The sequence below is a fragment of the Haematobia irritans genome, chromosome 3 (genome assembly GCF_050003625.1).
Source record: "Haematobia irritans isolate KBUSLIRL chromosome 3, ASM5000362v1, whole genome shotgun sequence".
NCBI lineage: Eukaryota > Metazoa > Arthropoda > Insecta > Diptera > Muscidae > Haematobia > Haematobia irritans.
In genome coordinates, this window is record NC_134399.1 from 3,702,912 (window position 1) to 3,724,838 (window position 21,927).

The following is a 21,927-nucleotide window of genomic DNA, read 5'->3' on the forward strand; positions in this document are numbered from 1 at the left end:
CACATTGGTGAACTTCTCTCTTATCACTGAGTGCTGGCCGATTCCATGTTAAGCTCAATGACAAGGGACCTCCTTTTTATAGCCGAGTCCGAACGTCGTTCCACATTGCAGTGAAACCACTTAGAAAATCTTTAAAATCCTCAGAAATGTCACCAGCATTACAGAGGTGGGATAATCCACCGCTGAAGAACTTTTTGGTGTTCGGTTGAGGCAGGAATCGAACCCACGACCTTGTGTATGAAAGACGGGCATGCTAACCATTGCACTACGGTGGCTCCCCATTGTTGTGTATAAAAATTGTCATATAGATCAAATTTGACATCTGAAAACTATTATCATCTGATTCCATTGACGCTTTAGACAATATGAGATCCGTCTTAACCTTATACTTTATCTCACCGCCTGCTGCAAAAGTTTCGCATAGCAATTTACTATCGTGCAGTTTTCTTGTATATGGTTAATTTCAAAAATTTCAGCCAGGTCGGAGTTGTATAATTATGGTTTTGTTATCTTTTTTAATCAGCGGATTTCAAACCGGAAGGGTGCTGATGAAATCGCACCGGAATCAAAGTTACTCTACATATGGGAGCCACCGTGGTGCAATGGTTAGCATGCCCGCCTTGCATACACAAGGTCGTGGGTTCGATTCCTGCTTCGACCGAACACCAAAAAGTTTTTCAGCGGTGGATTATCCCACCTCAGTAATGCTGGTGACGTTTCTGAGGGTTTCAAAACTTCTCAAAGTGGTTTCACTGCAATGTGGAACGCCGTTCGGACTCGGCTATAAAAAGGAGGTCCGTTGTCATTGAGCTTAACATGGAATCGGGCAGCACTCAGTGATAAGAGAGAAGTTCACCAATGTGGTATCACAATGGACTGAATAGTCTAAGTGAGCCTGATACATCGGGCTGCCACCTAACCTACTCTACATATAGATTGAGTTCCGATAAAGACTATGTTGCTTTTTGACAAACCATGATCAGGCTCCCCGACAGGGCTATTACGAACTACAATGTTACAAATACTAAATCTTAAGAATATTTTCATCGTAGAAACTTTTGTATGAGGATGTTATTGTCGCCAGGAGGAGATTTTGTTAGGCTTCCATATTATCCATATTTGTCTTTAAAAGCAACCGTCTTGATTGTATACTAAAAAATCCATAAACTTTGCTCATGACCTTTAAGTTTCCTACTGCTTTTGGTTATAGTTAAATAAATTATTTGTTGATCATGCCATTTCTATATATAACTCAAGTTTTATGAAGAAAAAAATCTTTGAGTGAAAAAAATTATTTCTAAAATTATTTTTAACATTTGTCAATTTTTCATTAAAAAGAAATATTGAGTTTTTCCGACTTTCCATTTTTCCGTTATTATTTTTTTAAGTTTCTTATAAATCTGGAATTTTTACTGAATTTAAATAATAAATTTTATTAAAAATAAATTAAATAACATAAAATAACAATAAATGCTTATGAAAAGTAAAACAATGTTTGTATTTAAAATAATAAAAAATACTAATTCTTAAGACAATCTCTCTTATAAATTAAGAGTTTGTGTTTTTTCTCAATAATTTCCCTGATTATTGGCATTCCGTTTAAAATATCCTTTATGTGGCGTTGCCAATGTTTGCAAATTGATATTCTGATTGTAAGCTCCATGTTGATATTCCTGCATTATTTGCACAACTTTCCAACTTGGTATATATGAATCCAATAAGGATTTGGCATTACGATGATCAAATAAATCAGGTATCTTGTTATAGGCCGATTTGTGATCATAAGAATAGTAGTGAGGTGAACCATGGTCATATTTCATAGGCCTTTCGGTGGTTGTCAGAGATATAAATGAGGGTGGATAGGGGAATGTTTTCGAAGTGTATGGCAATTTGCGATCGCCTAAATAACGCATGGGAGCATATAAGACTTGTTTCGAATGTTTTGAACCCATCAGTGTTTGTTGAGGTGGTAGGCCATATACTTCGGCAGGATGTCGCTCAAGTGGTAATGGGAGTGCTGCTGGTGGGAGACTATACGGCTGGTGATGATAGTTAGTGGTTGCATATTTTACACCCGAATCAAATGCATTGCCATGAGGGAGTCGATTGCGTTGGTGCTCTGAGGGTGGCGGTGGTGGTGCAAGACTTTGATATGCTTTTAGGTTTATGGTTGCCGATGGTGATGCTTCGTTGCCAGTTGCGTGTGACACAATTTCCAACGATGGTGTTGGAGGTGCTAATAATGTCTTAGGCGACTGATGGTGTAAGTTTGGATGTATTGTTGCCTGGGTTGTCGTCAATGGCGCTGGTGTAGTAATTTCTGGCGACTGTGCTGCTATTGCAGTTACATAGGCTAGAGCCTGTTGCTGTGGCTCAAAGAGGATTTGTCGTAAACGTTGATCACCCTCGAATGGTGGTGGTTTTTGTTGTTGTAGCTGTTCCTTCTGTTGTAACTGTTGGTAATATAAATGTTTTTGTTGTTCTTGCTGCTGCTGCAATTGCCGTTGATAGTGCAAAACATGAGGATTTGTTTGGTGCGTTTCCTCTGACTGCGCCTGATTGTCGTCAACGAAGCTTAAATGTAAGCATGCGAGGAAAAAAAATGACAAAAACAAATTTATTAATATTTCTGTTCGAATGAAATAACTTGCAATGATTTTAATCGCTTCTCTCTATGCAATGAAACTCTTACACATGGCAATTATTTAACATCAGCTAAAATGTAAAAAATGGACTATAGCTGCTAACACTGGCAAGTGTGAAGTTTATTTCATTAGCTTACCGAGACTACAATCAAATGTTGGCTAACTAATACCTTCTCGTTTTTTGGTATTGTATGACAAACAAAAAATGTAATTTGAACATTTTTTCTTTGCTTCAGTGACATTTGAATATTTGCACGTTTAACCAAAAACCCAAACTTAAAATTTGCAAATAATTTATGTTATATGTGTTTATCTTTTGTTGTTTGAAAAAATCCTTGATAACGGAGATAAATTGTATTTGGGAGGAGTTTATAAAAGCAAAAAGTTTGATTAACAATGTTAAACACACAAACACAAATCTTGTGAAATTGATTTAAAATGAAACGACATCATTGATATAAGACAAACATACATATGAGAGTTATATACAATTATGATATCACAATTGATGTTGCATTATGTTGCAAGCATTACTAAAGTTTTAAAGTCTCCCTAACAGATGTGAGAAGAATTGTTGGAATATCTCGGACATTGTGACACTACTTGTACTTCTAATATATATTATATTGTTGGAATATCTCGGACATTATGACACTACTTGTACTTCTAATATATAAATGAACTAGGAAAATTACCGAATTAATCTTCTTTACTAAGCATTGCACCAGAGTGGCTCTAATTTCTGCGAATACTATTTGTAAACTGAAAACTATTTGTAAATATATATATGCCTTAGTGGACAACGCGGACACTTTGAACCTTGGCTATTATAGTGGTCCATTGGTACTCGATTTTTTTTATCCCTCTTCAAAATTCGTTGTCTCCAGGACGACGATGTTCTTACTTTTTTAGTCGTTGCCTGATTCTATTTGTATTTGATTATAATCGTTTAGCGTACCCATCTCCACGTTAATCCCAGAATCACAAATTCTTCTGTGTACATTCGAACGGTGTAGTTCACCGTTTTCGATAATCGATTCTTTTCAAATACAACATGTCGGTAATTTCAAATACTTTAAATGTCAACATTGAAATTTAAAATAAATGACTCTTAAAGTTTTAGAAAGATTTGCTTTGCGATTTTGCGATCATAGAATATAGAATATATCATAAGTTTTATAGTCTTATTAGAAGACTATAAAATAGCAATACGAACCTTTTTTGACAAAAAGTCTATTAGTAGAAAGTTAGGGCTTAATCAATTGCACTCCTTATTCTAAGTTGATTGGTATATACTACCGGGAGCAAAATGTACGGTGACTTTGTTGGTAAAATGAAAAATCTGTATTTATTCTTCTAACTCAGTTTCATACCCTTCAAAGGAATCGCTATAAAGAACCGAAGATCGGTTTATAAACTTATACAAACGTGCCTTCTCCGATTTATCTTTTATCTCCTCCATTGAATCGAAATACATTCCCCGAGTAGTCTATTGTGTTTCGGGATTATACGGAATTATTACACGGAGATTAATCCGGAGTGCAGTGTGTGACTGTGTCTTATCGTGTTGCAAAAGTCAGATGTTGTGGGTCCATAACTCTGGTCATTTTGACGAGTTGCATCACGCCAACGAAGCAAATTGAAAAACCATCTTTTTCTTTGCCAGCAGCAATATGAAGGGCTAAGACCAAATTTTGGTAGGCACACTTCGTAAATCTTATGGATAAAATGTGTTTTCTTAACCACTTTAAATATCTATTAACATTTAAAAATGTAGTACTTAAATACCTTTTGAGGACCACCCAATATAAAACATTTGTCTAAGCAAATATACATATGTTTGTTTCATGTTTTTGACAATTTTTTGTAATTAATGAAAGATTGAAATCCACAAACCAGTCAATGTTGTAAATTTTCTATTATTGCCCCGCCCGTAGTTTATAGTGATGACTGATGTTAAACCAGGAAACTGTCATTTTTCCATGATCAATCGATGATCAAGTTGTTGAGTTTTATGTTTACCACCTATTTGACTGTCATGTAAAATTAGCCAATTTTATTTAATTTTTCTAAAGAAATTTGTGAAGTTTTGTAGGTGCTACTATTGTATGTCGAAGTTATGGCTGAAAAACTGGATTTTATTCAACGCTATGTATTTCATGTGAGGTGGTCATTGTTAGTGTTGGAGGTTTGGTAGTGGAACAGGATTCACCCCAGGAAGATGAAAGCAATTCATTTTAATAAGAAAATGCAAATTATATGGTTAACATAAAGCTTTTAATGTCTTTAATAATATCATGCATTTCTATGGCAGTGGGTTAAGTTATAGGGAGTAAAGCAAAGCTTTCTTGTCATGTCTATCAACTGCTCAGTTTTTCTAAATTCGTTTTACCGAATTTACTTTGTGAAATCTATCTTAAAAATGTGTGTTGTCTACTACTATGATTCAATAAGCTTTTTTGGTTATATTGCTACAATAAACTTTTAGTCTGAATACATCAAAGACACAAACCATTTGAAAACGTTGTTTTGTTAAAATGTGGAAAAACTAAAAGTATAATAGTCCAAATATTAGGAAGATATGTATAGAATATCACTTTTTTTTAATTTCTCATGTGGTATGATGTGTTGTCACTCGTTACCATAGTAAGAACTATTTCTGGAGCAATTGCATCTGCACGGTTGTCTATCGTAGATTATGAGAGATTTTTAGACAAGATGACAGCCTGTTAATGCAGTCTTCCATAGATTAACAATTTAATTGAATTAAGCCATTTTTTTGTCATATGTTCATATCGAAGAACCTACAATTGTTTTTTTTTATCCCGCCCAAAAGTATAATAGTAGTCACCTTACTAACAAATATTCTTAACATTTTGCAAAAAATACTTCTAATTGCAAATGGTGAACATCGGATCATAACATACTTATTTTTTCATTCATGTGATTTCTTACAAACTGTAAACCTGTGATTTAGATATGCCCTTCAATAACCCAAACAAAAATAGTCGGTAATGTGATATAGTTATCACATAATCCGATATTTGGATTTGAAGTGATGTGTGATTTGCATTTCCTTTCCAACAAACCAAAATAAAACGGCATCACGATCTCATTTAGAACCCATACAGATAGTTGCATTCCCAGATATGGTTTTTACGCCAAACATTTTTGTTTTTTGATTTCCCTGAAATATGAGTAAAGTTCATATATGCCAACATATCAAACAAAAACACATCTTTTATATTTCACTGATTTCACACTAATCTTTAAAAACATATATCGTTGGTAAGGATACAGCAAAGTTACCCCACTTTCTATGAGATTCTTATTTTATATTTTTAAGTCCTCTGTTTCTGTAGATCCCTATTATCACTTTTAGTGTCAAAGAAAATATTTGCTCACACTAAAGCTTTTGACTTTGGTTCGCATATTAGCTTTTATAACGTTGTCCACTCGTTAAACTTGCATATGCTTTTATAAGTTTGGTATGAACTTTGCCGATGTGGAAAAGCTGTTTGAAGTTTGTATCTTAAGTTTGGCTTTGTTTATATAAGCTTGTGTTTTAAGTTTATCTTTTTTTATAAGAAATAAGTAAAACTTAATATGTTCAATTGTGTATGGGTTTTTGTCTTAAGTCTTTCGTTTATAAAAATACTAACTAGAAGATATTCATGTGGCTGCAGCACTTGTTTCCCCATGAAGAGAGATAAAGAGAGGAAAAACTTCAAAACATATTCAATTATGTATAAGTTTTTGTCTTAAGTCTTTCGTTCGAGACCCTCTTTTATAAAGACACTGAAGAAAGAATTAAGAGAATTGAATTTTCTTGGTAGACAAAATATTATAATTTCTTTCTCTTAAAAGCTCCAATTCAAATATTGCTATCGTTTGTGGAGAGTTTATTTTTATTACTTACCTTCCACTCTGTTGCTGATGTTGGTCCTCATCATTTTGTAAAAATATAGCATAACCTTCACTCAAATCTTGTTGTTGCCTTTTCAATTGAGCCAATAGTGATGGTTTCTCCTGTTGTGTCATCTCCTCCAGGCTATATTGCATGCCTGGTGATTGATGATATGTTGGTAAATGCGATGCATCGGCAGCATCCAGATTTTGTACGACATTATAATTCACATTCGTATATCTCTTTTGATAAGATTGTGCCGTTGATGGATGATCAGGTGGCGAATGGATTTCTTGTGGTTTTGATATTCTGTCATATGGATTATAGCTGGCCACTATTTCCTGGGCTCGTTTCATTGGCTGACTGACCTGATTGCTGTGTTTGTCTTCATGTTGATTTGGCTGTATTGGTTGAAAATGGAGATGTTGATGATGGCTATGATCCTCTTTGGCCTTATATGCATATTGTTGATTGACTTTAGCCAACACAGCCTGGTTTATGGCCAAGATGGTTGTTAACAGCATCAATATAAAACATTTCTAAATAAAACCAAAAAAAGGAAATCTTTGGTGAATGAAAATAAATTTTGGGGAATTGTAATAATTACTAAAGGATGATGTCAAGAAAAATGATGAGGTTTTGATAATAGATGGATCAACTTTCAAAAACCGCATAACACTTTGTATGTTTAATGTCTATGTCTGGATTATTTTTGGTGTCTGTTGGCCTGGGGGCAAGTAACGTACTTCCTTTTACTTCCAAATTGAATATGCTTTCATTTTAAGTGAAATACTTTCAAATTTTAATGTAAACATATTTATTTTCATTTAGCATTAGCTTGAGGTAAGGGACACACCTTTATTCAAGGAAAAAAAATTGTAATATATGTATTAAATTTCATAAAGCCATTTGGTGGACAAGCAAAAACCGTCAAACTGCAAATCATTTTTGTTTGTTTGTTTAGTTTCCATAACAATGGCAAAAGGTGTTTATTGTGACGATGATTTGCAAGCGCAAAAGAGGTTAAAGTGGAGATTAGTTACAGAACTATTTCAAATGGTGGACACACATCATTGTCGTCATCCGTTCATGCCTTTCACCTGCTGTGTGTGGGCGTTTAAATCTTCAAAACATATTTCTCACTGTAACGGACCTTGCATTGTGTAGAGGTTACTTTGTGTTAAGTCATGTTGGTCATAGTTAAACATGTTGGTTATGTCCTAAGGTAATACCATAAATAGCCACACATACATTACTCACCGCATGGTAATTCCTTCACATTCAGTATCCAGTGTAATATAAACGATTATGATTGAATTATTGTTAGTTTTACACATTTTTAATTATATGGTAAATTTTTAAGTTTACTTTTCCCATTTTTCGATTTTGTTTGCTCCAGACCAAGCATAATTTAAAAATGTGCCATGTTATGCCAACAATATATTTTACCATTTATTCCACAACATTTTGATTGGATTTTTGAGAGGGCAACCTTTCACAAACAATAACCATTACGATTATCATTAAATGTAGTTATTTTAAGTGTGGCTACTTGCTTTTGAGGTTTGAACAATCCTATCACCATTCATTTATAACACCCCAGTGGTAAATCAAAAGCTTGTAATGCTCCTTTGGAAGGGATGACTTGCTGGACAGTGAAATTATATAACTACCCAGCAAAAAAAGCGTTGCCAAAAAAGTAATGAAAATGTTCTTTTTGGATCCGGAAGTGGTGCAAAATTGACGCAGAAGCGATGTATTGAACATGGGCTTGTCATAGGACGGAAGTCCTCCATTTCAACAGCCGTTGCACTGAATTTGCATCACTTCTTTAGGTGTGATCCGAATTCAATGTTGTGGATGTAAATTAAAATATTCTGTGATATGTTGTCAAACAAATAATTTTTAAAAATTTTTATAATTTTTAATGGATTTTAACGCTTGTCGGAAACGTTTGACCTCAAATATTTTCAAAAATGCACAATTTTTCTAGAATGGATTTAGCATTTTTTTCGACAAAATTTAAATGATTTGTACCATTTTATGAATTCTTACTCTGTTTTTAACCTATTTGAAACAAAAAAGTCAAAATTACCTATGAAAAGTATGAAAAAACCAAGTTATAAAAAATTGAATTAAAAGAACTTCCTGGGTAGTTAAAATAAAGAACATCATGGGGAGTGCATCTTCTGGAAGTGCTTTTAAAGTTGTGCCTTTGGAAGAACTTCCAAATTTTTTTGCTGGGTATAGACGGCCAAAGGCAAAAAATTGGACTAATTTTAAGTGAGAATATATAATGCCTTTTTCTAATTATTTTGAATTTTAAAAATTAATTTTACGGATGCAAAAGTGGTAAAAGTGTACAATGTGTTAGACCGATGGTACGCGAGATAACTGCAATCGTAGGTATTATCCTGTCCAGTCTTATTATTACTCTGTACACCAGTACCACCAACGAGCTCAACTGTAACACCAAAGACATGTTAGAACCTATTTAAGCTCAATCTGACGAAGCTTCTGCGTCGTTTCGTGGTAGTCCATTTGTGGCACGCCGTTCGGACTCGGCTATAAAAAGGAGGTCCCTTATCATTAGCTAAAACATAGTATCGGGCAACACTCAGTGCTCAAAAAAATTCACCATTGTGGTGTCACAATGCACTATGGGCGAAAATCGCAAAACAGCGTCAAAAAGCCAAATTTTCAAAATGAAAAATTATTGGATATTCCAATTGAAATTACTATAGAACATCTTGGATAGTAAAAATCGAAAGTTCATTTAAAACTTGGCAACCCTGTTCAGGAGAAAAAGGCTGCCAATGTTTGCCAAAATTTATGCCAGTTGCGTTTAATCAAGGCGAACAAAAATTAACAAATTTCGTGCTTATTTTTTTTCGCAATAAAAGTGAATAAAGAAAACTTTTAAATGTAGATTCTAAGAGGAGGTTTAGTAGTTCAAAATGTTGTAAAGACTTTACAAAATATTTGTGTTTTTGAACTTGAATTTATGGATTCAAAAATGCGGTTTATATGTGAAAATTGTAACACATACGTATATTTGCGAGGAATAGAACTAGAAATGTTAACGATTGTTAATGAAAATTTTTGCTTATTATTGTTCGTGAGGAAGTATACTTTTACGTGCTGTAAAGTTTGTCTGCCCAAACTTGCCCATACTAAAATAAATGTAAGGGTTTTATAGTCAAATTTGGGAAAATCGGGCGATACATATATATGGTAGCTATATCTAAATCTGAACCGAATTTGATGGAATTTTGCACACTTTAAGGGTACTATAAAAAATTACTTTGTGTTAAATTTGAAGACAATCGGGTGGTAAATAAGCGCAGTATGGTCTAATTTGTCAAAATCGGGCGCTACATATATATGGGGGCTATATGTAACTTTGATCCATTTTTTTCCAAATTCAACCGTGTTTGTCCTTTGACCAAGAAAACATGTTGTACCAAATTTTATCAAAATCGGTTAACAATTGCCACCGAAATCCTGCGAACAACAAACACAGAGGGTCGGAATTAGAGTTAGATACCAAAGAATGCGATTTTGATGGTTAATATTTGTTTAATTTTAATTAATAAAATTAATTTAATAAAATGACAATTGGTTTATACTATTTACATCAAGTTCTGGGGATAAGGCGCTTTCTTAATAAGGAAAATAAGCAAATATAAATTAAACTCCATCTAAGAGTATATTCTATAGTATTCCAAGTGGAATTACAATTTCGACCCCTCTATAGTAACGCACCTGGAATAAGGGGGATTGACTCCCTTTTTGTTGGTAACATTTGATTTTGATAAGATATATCGATATACCATGTTTGGCGATACTAGATTGATTGTAAATAATTTTTGCCACAAATTTTCAATTTCCGCCCATAGTGCAATGGATTGAATAGTCTAAGTGAGCTTAAAAAAATATCGGGCTGCCACTATATCTAACCTAACCTAACATGGAAGCAAAAAAATAAACTAAGCGAGCTAGTAATGTCCAATGTTTTTGTGATTCGCAAGGTGTTATCCTCGTAGACCATCTGGTAGGAGCCACCGTGGTGCATTAGCTACAATGTCAGACTATGATACAGCTGTTTCCCAATCAATATGTTGATTGTATAATATACTGAGATAATCTTCTCTTAATTGGAGTACTCGTATCTTAAACGTAATTCTTTAAACGCGGGGGTGGAATCACCGCGGTGTAATGGTTAGCATGCCCTCCTTGCACTCAAAAAGTTTTTCAGCGTTGGATTATCTCTGCTCAGATATATCACCAGCATTACTGAGCAGAGATATTCCACCGCTGAAAAACTTTTTGGTGCATATCAGGCATGCTAGCAATGACACCACGGTGGCTCAACCCCCTCGTTTAAAGGATTACGTTTAAGATACTCCAATTAAAAGAAGATTATCTCAGTATATTATACAATCAACATATTGATTGGGAAAAGCTGCCTTCCTTAAACTACATAACCAAAATAATAGCTCAATTACTTCCTTTCATTCAAAATAAAGACTTCAATTACTTGAAGGTCTCGAAAATGCTATGGCAAAAACAGTTCAATAATTAGTTTTACTTTGTACTTCCTTCCTTTTTATAATATCATCAGCTTTGTAAGATAATTGTTTTACATTTGTAACAATTCACCTGGCGTCTACCTGCTTAAAGACATACTAAAATATTCACACACATACTTTTAGTTTTGATTGGCAACAAAGTTCATTTCTTAAGTCTTTCGTTTTACTTTTGCAATTAAATGTGATGTCATTTACTGTCGATAAAGTGATGGCTTTCTTCAGCTCCCATCATTTGCATGTTACTTTTGATGCTCTTAAAAAGTGGGCAACAACGTGTAAGTGTATTTTTAATTCACCCAACAAAAAAAGGCGTCAAAAATGCAATTTATCGACTTGCATAAAAAAATCTCATTCAAAATAGTATTTTATTAAGGTAATGAAAGATGTAGAAAAACTACCACAAGTTGTTTAAATTTTTGCGCAGATATAACAATTGTTAATAGTGCTGGTTTGGTTACGATTTCATAAAGCACTTATGTGATGATTGTCTAATGGCTTTGTGCAATAAAATCAACTACAAATTGTAAGAATTTATTACCTTTATTGGTAAAACAATTATTTTTAATTTACTTTCTAAAAAAAATCACCCACAATTTTTTCCATTTATTTAGTCCACTGTCTCTTATATTCATATTCTAAGATGCAATCGCTTTTATTTTGTCATGCTTGGCTTAGGGATATTTATTCAAATTAATTCAATTATGAAAATTTTTAAAAATCAAATTTTACGTTTAGTGCAATTTTGTAATATACCTTTTAATGTTTTCAATGACAATCTGCGCTATGTGATGGAACAAGTTTTTTGTCATTGCTGATGTTATACCTCAGGCAAATAACTAAGCTTTTCGTAATTTAAGGAGTTCATAAGGAAATGCCAAAGATTTAATGGTAATAGGGAAATACCACCTTTAATATAGTAGAAACCCAACAAATTATGTTTAATTAACCTCAATCAATATAACACAGACAGGTTTGCAAGACAATCATATTTTTACTATTTTTGAGGTATCTATCAAGTCATGGACGTTTTAGCAGCATCATAAGAAAAATTTATTTATTTTTCTAAAATTAAGCTAACGGATATTTAAGGATTAAAATTGTAATTTGATTGCATTGAAAAGATGGCGTGGCCAAAGAAAGAACTCTTCACAGATATGAAAGAATGGTTTACTGTTCTGAGGAACGAAATTTGATATACATAAAATTTTCTTTTGATTCTAAAAAATTGGTAATCAAAAATGATTAGTGGAAATTGTGTAATCACTTTTCATTTATTCGGGATTATTATTTATTTATTTATTTATTTATTTATTTATTAAACTTATAGTAAATATAAGAATAATAGAGAAAAAAATCTAGCATTAGCTACTTAGGCTATCAGCTAATTCGGGATTATTATATTTTTTATTTCTCAAAGAAAATACCCAGCAAATAGTTTGGAAGTTTTTCCTAAATCATTACTTTTAATGTACATCCAAAAATGCTTCTTTGGAAATCGATTTGAACTTAAGGTTGACTTAATTTTATTAATTCACGAGAAATTCTTTTGAGGTGAAATCCTCTGTTTTACGCAATAAATTTGAATTTTCTAAATTTTGTATAGTATAAAATATTGTAAGGAAAAATAAAATAATGGAAATTTGCAAAAACGTTTTTGAAATATGTTAGTGTTGTTCGAAAAGTTTAATTTTTTCACTATTTTGGTAATGGATGATTTGTTAGCTATTATATTTTCGGCAACAACTGACGCACGTTTCGTGTTTTGCTTCATTGTCAAACATCTTCAGTTTGGACTACAATTTAATCATGAGTCGTCTTACGAACAACACCTGCAAGTTATTGAATTGTATTATACGAGGGCAGTTCGGAAACTTCTTAGCCTAGCACAAAAAGCGCGGTATAAACAGAAAAAAATTAAGTGTTCTGGAAACTTCCATCTCTGTTATGAACACATGTTAAATTTTGTTTTGATCTGGCAACTCCTTCATATAGAAACAGGTGTTATGAGACATGGATCCACCACTATACTCCAGAGACAAAACCACAATCCAAACAATGGACTGAAGCTGGAGGAAGTGCCCCAAAGAAGACAAAAACAATTCAATCGGCTGTCAAGGTTATGGCAATGGTTTTTGGGACTTCAAAGGTATTTTATTGCTTGACTATCTGCAAAAGGGTAAAACAATAAATTCAGAGTACTATTGCAACCTTTTGGATCAATTAAATGTACAAATTTGAGAAAAACGGCTTACAACACAAAAAAATAATTTTTCATTAAGACAACGCACCAGCGTACAAGAGTGTTTTAACAATGGCTAAAATCAACGAATTAAAGTACGAGTTGCTTGACCACCCACTTAATTCTCCTGATTTAGCTCCCAGTGACTTTTACTTGTTCCCAAATCTAAAAAAAATTCCTTGCTGGCAAGCGTTTTACCTCAAATTAAGATGCAATTACAGTTGTAAACCACTATTTTGAAGACCTTGAGGAAAACTATTTTAATCAAGGGATAGAATTGCTAGAAAAGCGTTGGACTAAGTGTATTGAAGTTTGAGGAGATTATATTGAAAAATAAAAATATTTTTGAAAAACTAACTATTCTCTTTCATTGATAGGCTAAGACGTTTCCGAACCGCCCTCGTAAAAATGCGTGCTCTGTTCGGAAAGTTGATCGCGTGCTACTTTCATTTGATGGTCAGTTTAATCGACCCACTGAAGTGGCTATTCGGGCTATTGTGATAAAATTTCGAACCAAATTTACATTGTTCGACATTTCACCACCAACCCGCTTACGTAGAGTGAGAACCGAAGAAAATATCGCAACTCAATCGTTGATTCATCGCCGTTCGTAGCAATAGGGCCTCTGTTACTCAACGGCGTGCAGAAAGATTTATGTGTGAAGCCTTGCAAGAATTGAAGTCGAAGTAGATCAACCTACCGCAACGCAGAATTTTTTGGTTTTGTTCTTCTTCATTGATTTTTTTGACTGCACTGTTGTTGAGTAAATCTGTCCAAATTTTCCTTTTATCCATATGGTTAAGTGACTCGACGTAAATCTGCGTATTTTTACATAAAAGAACATATTTTTGACTAAGGTCTACTTGGCTGTAATAATTCTGAAAAATTCTTCAAAATCAATGAAATCGTCTTATTCGTTTTAGTATCCAGTAATGCTGGTGACATTTCTGAGGGTTTAAAAGCTACTCTAAGTGGTTTCACTGCAATGTGGAACGACGTTCGGACTCGGCTATAAAAAGGATGTCCCTTGTCATTGAGCTTAACATGGAATCGGGTAGCACTCAGCGATGAGAGAAGTTCACCAATGTGGTATCACAATGGACTGAATAGTCTAAGTGAACCTGATACATCGGGCTGCCACCTAACCTAAATCTAAATCCTAAATCCACCTAATAAATCTTAACTACTAAAAAACTGTCAGAAAAAAGGAAAGGTCTTTCAACACTTTATTTGTAATACGTTTTTACTTCAAACATAGCATATTTTTTACAAGAATTTAGAAATTTAAATTGCCGTTAATACGTTTTCAAAGTACTCTGCACATTTAGAAAAAATCACGAAAAACGAATAAATTCAAATATGTTTCCTAATATCAAGTATGCAAAACTTAAATTTAAAAGAGTTTTGGATCTTAAAGGTACCCTTACTTCAATTCTCCGCTTCTTTGGTTCGGAATAAATACCAAAGTCATTGGTGTAAGATAACCGGGCCTATTTTTTTTCGTGCGCAGAATCATCTGATAATCGATATAGCCTTTACTGCCTTTATGAATGAACATAGGTAAAAAATATTTTTTTATTCTTGTAAAGTTATTATATTATTTTATTTTTTATTTCCTTATATTAATAATGTGTTGATTCTATCACTTCATTCTTTGTTCCAACATGCACATACCACCTTTACATCAGAGTTTTCATATCTATAAAATTTTTAGCATAAAATATCAAAATAATTATCTCACATGTCCAAAAAAACTTTATTAAACATTGACGACATGAAATTCTCTACCGATAAAAAAATCCAAAAACTAGTTGCATTCTTTTGGCTTAGACATACAATGCAATTTTGGACAATGGTCAATAGACTAAAATTATGTCCACTGGCTAGCTAATGCTGCTACCTTTAGAGATACTGCAAAGCCTATGCGAAAACCTGTAGATGCAATTTACGTTCTTATTTATACTGATGATTTGATTTTTGCTCAAGTTTTCTTAAAAACCTAGCCAAAATCACAGAAAAACATCATGTCATGGGTGTCTACCTGCCAAATTGACTAAATTCGGAATCAAAATGTAGTTTAAATAGACGTACTTATAATAATTTTTTGTTTATTTTTTATGTGACTTTATTTTGATGCGACAAGTTGTGTTGCTTTTGGCGATTTTTTTTTTGCAAGAGTTCCGTTAAAGCTTAAATGTTCTATGATGTCGTTGTCTTACACATTGTCGCTATGCATCCAAGCAACGGATGTAGCATGTGAATCTAAAGCTGTCCCAAAACAACATTCACTTTTTTATTGGTATTTTTTTGTTTGTTAAGATTTGTTATTGAACCAAAAAAGAGCCGTTTAGAAGATCCATTGCATGGATGATATTACCACCAACGATAGTTTTTCACAAAAAACAACAACAACAAGATAATTCACACCAGAAAACTTTATGAGCCTACAGATGAACTTTATAATATTTTGGACAAATTTCTTAGATGATTGACAGCCATGGGGAAATGTTTAAAATCACTCACCATTATATTTCTTTTTTTTGCTTTAAATTACTTAGATATCACCAATTATTATTTTTAGTTTAATTTTTTAATACGTTTTTCCAACTTTTATGATTTGTTATTATTTTCCACTTTATTTGCTTTGTAAATCCAAAATGACCGTTAAATTTGAATCTATTTCATACGCAATGAAATAAACAAATAACAAAAACTCGAAACAAGTTCTCTTTTTACAAAATTCGTTTTCAATAGACCATAATGCTGGTTATGTCTTCAACGTGTTGACGATAGTCACGGAATGTTGGTCACTTAACAGTATTTACTGAGTTTTATACTACACTTCTGTTAGCATGAGAGCCCCTCATTGAGTGGATTCTATTGGCCAGTGCATTGAAAACAAGTTCCACTCCAAATGAAGAGGGTTAAACTTTTATTTGTGTGTGTGTGAGCCATCTGTATTATGGTTGATTGGATGTTGCCTGCTATAGTTTTGTAAAGCTAACTAGATTTAGCGAAGAATATGTATTGAAAAGAGCACCGTTAATGCGTTTATTTAATTTACATAAACGTGAAGAGGTATTTCTGCTTTGGTCAATTATGAGTGTGGGATTCGGTGGCATGTTTTGTGGTTTACACCCAACATTTTGAACTTGTCTATGTTTTTAATAATAATGCTGTCGATATAAAACATCTGTGTTAAGATTTTTTAATGCGGAAGAAGGATTTTGAGTTGAGTACAATGAGAGAGTAGGATGTTTCCTAGCTGAGTGGTTGTGTCTTAAGTCTTTTGTTTGTCCTTCATTTGAAATTTGTGTTTCCTCACATCAAAAGGAGAGTATGTGTCATGTGGAAAGGCAAACGTATAGGAAAACCCTTAAGAGACAATCGAGGTACACTGATAAAAAAACACGCTCGTTTCCAAAGGGGTAACTGTAAGACACAATTCCCTTTTCAATTTGAGTTTTGCGTACTTAATTTTAGAAAAAAAAATTAAATTTATTAGTTTTTTTGTCACCTTTTGTTCTTCATCTGCTATTAAAATCCTTCAAAACGTGTTAACGACAACGTAAACTTTAAATTAAGCTATGTTTCAAGTAAAAACGTCTTAAAATAAAGTATTGAAAAACATCTATTATTTTTACGCTTGTTTACTTTGTAGTCTAGATACAAAAAGTCTATAAATTTAAGGACGATTTCATTAATTTTGAATAATTTTTCAGAATTAGTAAAGCCAACTTTACCTAGGTAACAAAAAAAATCGTTCAAGATCCAATCGCTTAACTATAAATACAAAACGACTTAATTAAAAAATTCTCCGACTTTTGGACAAGGAAATAAACTTTATATCAGAGAAATGTGGCTTCTAAGCAAAATTCGCTTTCGTGTTTTAAGGCAATTCATGGCCTTTGGCTTCACTACAATATTTGTTTGAGTGTCCTATATCTGTCTTAAGAAAGGTCGTAGTATAGGTTTTTGACACGAATGGTATATATCCGGACGTAGATATGTCTCTCCGTTTGTCGTGAAAGAAAAAAACAAAAAAAATAGTGGGTAGATTCATGATCCTATCGGACTTCTTATTCATTCTCAAAACTAAGTATAACCTAAATATTGGGGTTAATTACTTTAGAATGAAAACGTCTATTTACAAATGTATGTTTAAAATCTTTATAAAATTTAAACTTAATTCAATAATTTTGTCATTAAATTTAGGATACTCGTTTGTAGAGTTTGCGCTACAGTATGCCTTTGAATTTGGGAAAATTCTCCTTAATATAAAGGAAAGCATTTTACGAAATAACTGAAATTTTTAATTTTAAAAGATATCGCCTATAGTTGTTTTGGGGATGCTGTGGTCTACATTGGAGGGTTTTTAATTCTAACAATATGTTTTTCTTTGAAGTGTCTATTATAATTTAGAATTATTAATTGACATTTTTTAAAACCTATATCTTAAATGAATTCCCGTTTAATGAAGTGAAGACGCATCTTTGGCTCGGATCCAATGTCAAAATTATGAAGTGTTTAAATCCATATAAACTTTTTTCGAGTGTATAGAGATAATATGAAATTGTTAACTCTTATATGCTTCGGAAAGGGAATCGATTAATTTACATTAACTTAATCAGCGCATAAAGAAAAGTGCCCTGCACATGTGAAAAGCTTTCAATTTGGAAAATCAAAAAACACCATGCAGGGCATTACATTCTCAAACAGTACTTTCGTTCCAAAGTAACCAGTGGTAGTTGTGATTAAAATAAATATTTCATTTTGAATAGATTGAGTTATTCATTTACCAAACGAAAACACGTGTACATAGCTGTCATTAGAGTTAAAGATCAAAAATCATTGGAAACCACATGGCCTTCTTTTTTTATATGAAAAATAAAACTAAACTTCAAAATCTCATCAATATTAAATCTAAGCAATTCTTTAAACTCCCATTTTCCAATTATTTAACCCTTGCTCTCGGATCGGTGTGCGTCTAGCTGACCATCATCATTTGGCATCATTATTGAAATGCATTTTTGTATCATTATTGAAAAACAAAATCGATTTCATGAAAATTTATTTATTACTCTAAATTGTATAACGAATAGCAATATCATTTGATAGCTGACAGCCCCTTCCACTTCCTTCTATACCGAACAACACCGTACGAACAAACTGAAATATAAAACTGATCATAATTAAGTACATAGTAAATTACAAATCATAAAATGAATGCATTATTTTATTGTGGTAGCCAAGCTTCAAAATATGGTTGAAATTTGGTACAACCAGTCAACATTGAGTATTCAATTAACATCATAACCATATGAGTATTTATGCAGATGAAAGGAAGTCTCATTAATATCAGCGATTGAGATTTTGAAATAAATGCCGAATATTTTATGTGATGATTAGAGTACGATGGAAGTGAATCTGCGATAAATTGTTTCCAAACGACGTAATGAGAAAGACTATGTGACCTATATTTACCACATAGAACCTGTGGTTCTCCTATTCGGGAAGATTGGGGGCTAATCATACTATAAGTAGAAGAAAATGTTCTACATATAGTGAACGATATAGTTTGGTCCATTTTCTTATATAGCCTCGTATAAGCCGATCAATTCGATTTAGCCAAATTTGGTATCTGATATTCTTCTAGACCCCCAAAACAATATAAATGGTCATCCATAACAATATTGATTATTCTTTACACTAATTTTGAAACTGATAACATTTTAGGCCTTTGCATGAATAGCATTGTACTTCTTGAGCATCTGAAAGTTACCAGAGCTACCACGATGTAATGGCTAAAATAATCGCATAGATATGGTCATGGTTCTACCACTGTGTTGACCCAATGAAATCAAGTAATATTGTTAAAATATGTGCTATTTGTGAAAGGGTAAAGTAATTTCTTTCAAGTGTTGTAGTTTGATTACTGTTCAAAATGGCAAATACTTTTTTATACCCTCCACCATAAGATGGGGGTATATTAACTTTGTCATTCCGTTTATAACACATCGAAATATTGCTCTAAGACCCCATAAAGTATATATATTCTGAGTCGTGGTGAAATTCTGAGTCGATCTGAGCATGTCCGTCCGTCCGTCCGTCTGTTGAAATCACGCTAACTTCCGAACGAAACAAGCTATCGACTTGAAATTTGGCACAAGTAGTTGTTATTGATGTAGGTCGGATGGTATTACAAATGTGCCATATCGGTCCACTTTTTCGTATAGGCCCCATATAAACGGACCCCCAAATTTGGGTTGCGAATCCTCTAAGAGAATCAAATTTCATCCGATCCGGCTGAAATTTGGTACATGGTGTTAGTATATGCACCATGCAAAAATTGGTCCACATCGGGCATAATTATGTATAGCCCCCATATAAACCGATCACCAGATTTGACCTTCGGAGCCTCTTGGAAGACCAAAATTCATCTGATACTGTTGAAATTTGGAACGTGGTGTTAATATATGGCCTCAAACACCCATGCAAAAATTGGTCGAAATCGGCCCATAATTATATATAGCCCCTATATAAACCAATCCCCAGATTTGACCTCCGGAGCCCCTTGGAAGAGCAAAATCCATCCGATTCGGTTGAAATTTGGTACGTGATATTGGTACATGGTATCCAACAACCATGTAAGAATTGGTTCATATCAGTCCATAATTATATATAGTCCCCATATAGAAACCGATCCCCAGATTTGTCCTCCGGTGCCTTTTGGAGAAGCAAAATTCATCCGATCTGGTTGAAATTTGGTACGTGGTGGTAGTATATGATATTTAACAACCATGCCAAAAGTGGTTCATATCAGTCCATAATCATATATAGCCCCCATATAAACCGATCCCGAGATTTAGTTTTGGAGCCTCTTGGAGGAGCAAATTTCATCCGAGTCAGTTGAAATTTGGTACAGTGTGCTAGTATATGGCCGTTAACAAGCATGCCTAACTAGGTCCAAATCGGTCTATAGTTATATCACACAAAAATTGGTCCATATCAAGTCCATAATTGTATATAGCCCCCATATAAGCGACCCCCATATTTCAATTCTGGCTTTTACGTACCGTGCAAAAGTCCATATCGATTCGTAATTATTTGTAGACTTACCTATACATACCTTTTTTGTCTAATATATACCACGTATGGACTAACTCACAATTTAGAAAACGATGTTAGGAAGTTTTATGTTAAGATACCACAACCCAAGTAATTCGATTGTGGATGACAGTCTTTCGTAGAAGTTTCTAAACAATCCATGGTGGAGGGTACATAAGATTCGGCCTGGCCGAACTTACGGCCGTACATACTTGTTTATTTTTGATTAAACCATACTGTTGGGTGGTGTATTTCCTTTCATTAATGCTCGGGTATTTGTTGATTTCAATTAAGAAATTATTATACAATAATCCAATTAATTTGTAAGTTTTAATAATATCAATCAGCGACGCCAATTTAAAAACCTAATTATTTCAATTAAAAATTTAATTGATCTTAATTGAATATTTGGTTGCATTTCACAATTGTTTAAAGTATATCTAGTATTTTCTCACATAGCATGATATGTCTTTCAGATTTACTTCATTGAGAAGTGCAGCTTCTAAGGTATCTTAATGATCAAAATAGCCTAAAGATGTCTGTTTTGCCTAGAATTTGACAAATAGATACTATAGGCCAATTCATGTATCGATTTAGCTCCATATTAAAAATTGCAATCTGGAGCTATTTATCACCAATAAATACCATATTTACCAGTTCAGTTTGGGTTATAGATCTCCTGTAGACTAATCCCTGACTACTTTTTGATGGCCTAAAACGTACAATCGTGGCTCCAAATCGATGTATTAAAGATAGTCCACACTAGTTAATATTTTCTTTTCTGCTAATTCAGAGTATGGAAAAAATGTTAGATACATTTTGTTGCTTTCTAAAACAAATCCCAAATGTCATCTTTAGACTATTACTGTATAATTTTAGTTTAGACCCATAAATCGAAATTTTGATCATAATTTAAAGATTTTTGCTGTTCTTCAAATTCTTCATTAACATCCATAATTTAAATAAAAAATTATTTCCATTTACTCCTTGAAAAATTATGCCATCAATATACAATAATTAGTTCATGCGAATACAATATAAAGATGCACACGGAAAGACCATGCTACGACGTAATCAACATGTCCATAATGATGATTTTGTAAGAAGAAATAAAACAACAATTGAACTAAGCATTCAAATCAAATACTCTACAAATCATTTTGATTAATTTCTTTTTCATCGTTTATGAGTTGGTAATCTTAGGCACCTGCTGTTTGCTATTCGTTTTTCTGCCTATTTTAGTTTAAAAATCGGCCTTTTATTTTATCTTTTGTATGGAGGGGGATTTTTTTAATCCTCAATTATTTGTGGTTTGCCATAAATGTTACAATTTTTATATACCGTTTAAATGAGACTTTAAACATTTTTTGCGGTTTTTATTATTGTTGTTTAAATATTTGTTTATGGACGATTAGGGTTATGGTTTCTTTTTTGTTA

The 21,927-nt window shown here is 33.1% G+C and overlaps 1 protein-coding gene across 1 annotated transcript; it reads right to left on the reverse strand.

Moving 5' to 3' along the window:
• Positions 1 to 1,406: 1,406 nt before the first annotated feature.
• LOC142229848 (uncharacterized) lies at positions 1,407 to 16,170 on the reverse strand. The gene is made up of 3 exons (XM_075300432.1): positions 15,907 to 16,170; positions 6,565 to 7,091; positions 1,407 to 2,574 (listed from the first exon to the last, which is right to left on the reverse strand). Exons 1-3 carry the CDS (start codon positions 15,907 to 15,909, stop codon positions 1,569 to 1,571), a joined length of 1,536 nt encoding a protein of 511 aa, XP_075156547.1. The 5' UTR covers positions 15,910 to 16,170; the 3' UTR covers positions 1,407 to 1,568.
• Between the last annotated feature and the right edge of the window lie 5,757 nt (positions 16,171 to 21,927).

Coding starts and splice junctions, on each gene's coding strand:
- LOC142229848 (XM_075300432.1), bottom strand. Junction 2,575..6,564: donor CATCAGCAACAGAGTGGAAG/GTAAGTAATAAA, acceptor CTTACATTTAAG/CTTCGTTGACGACAATCAGG.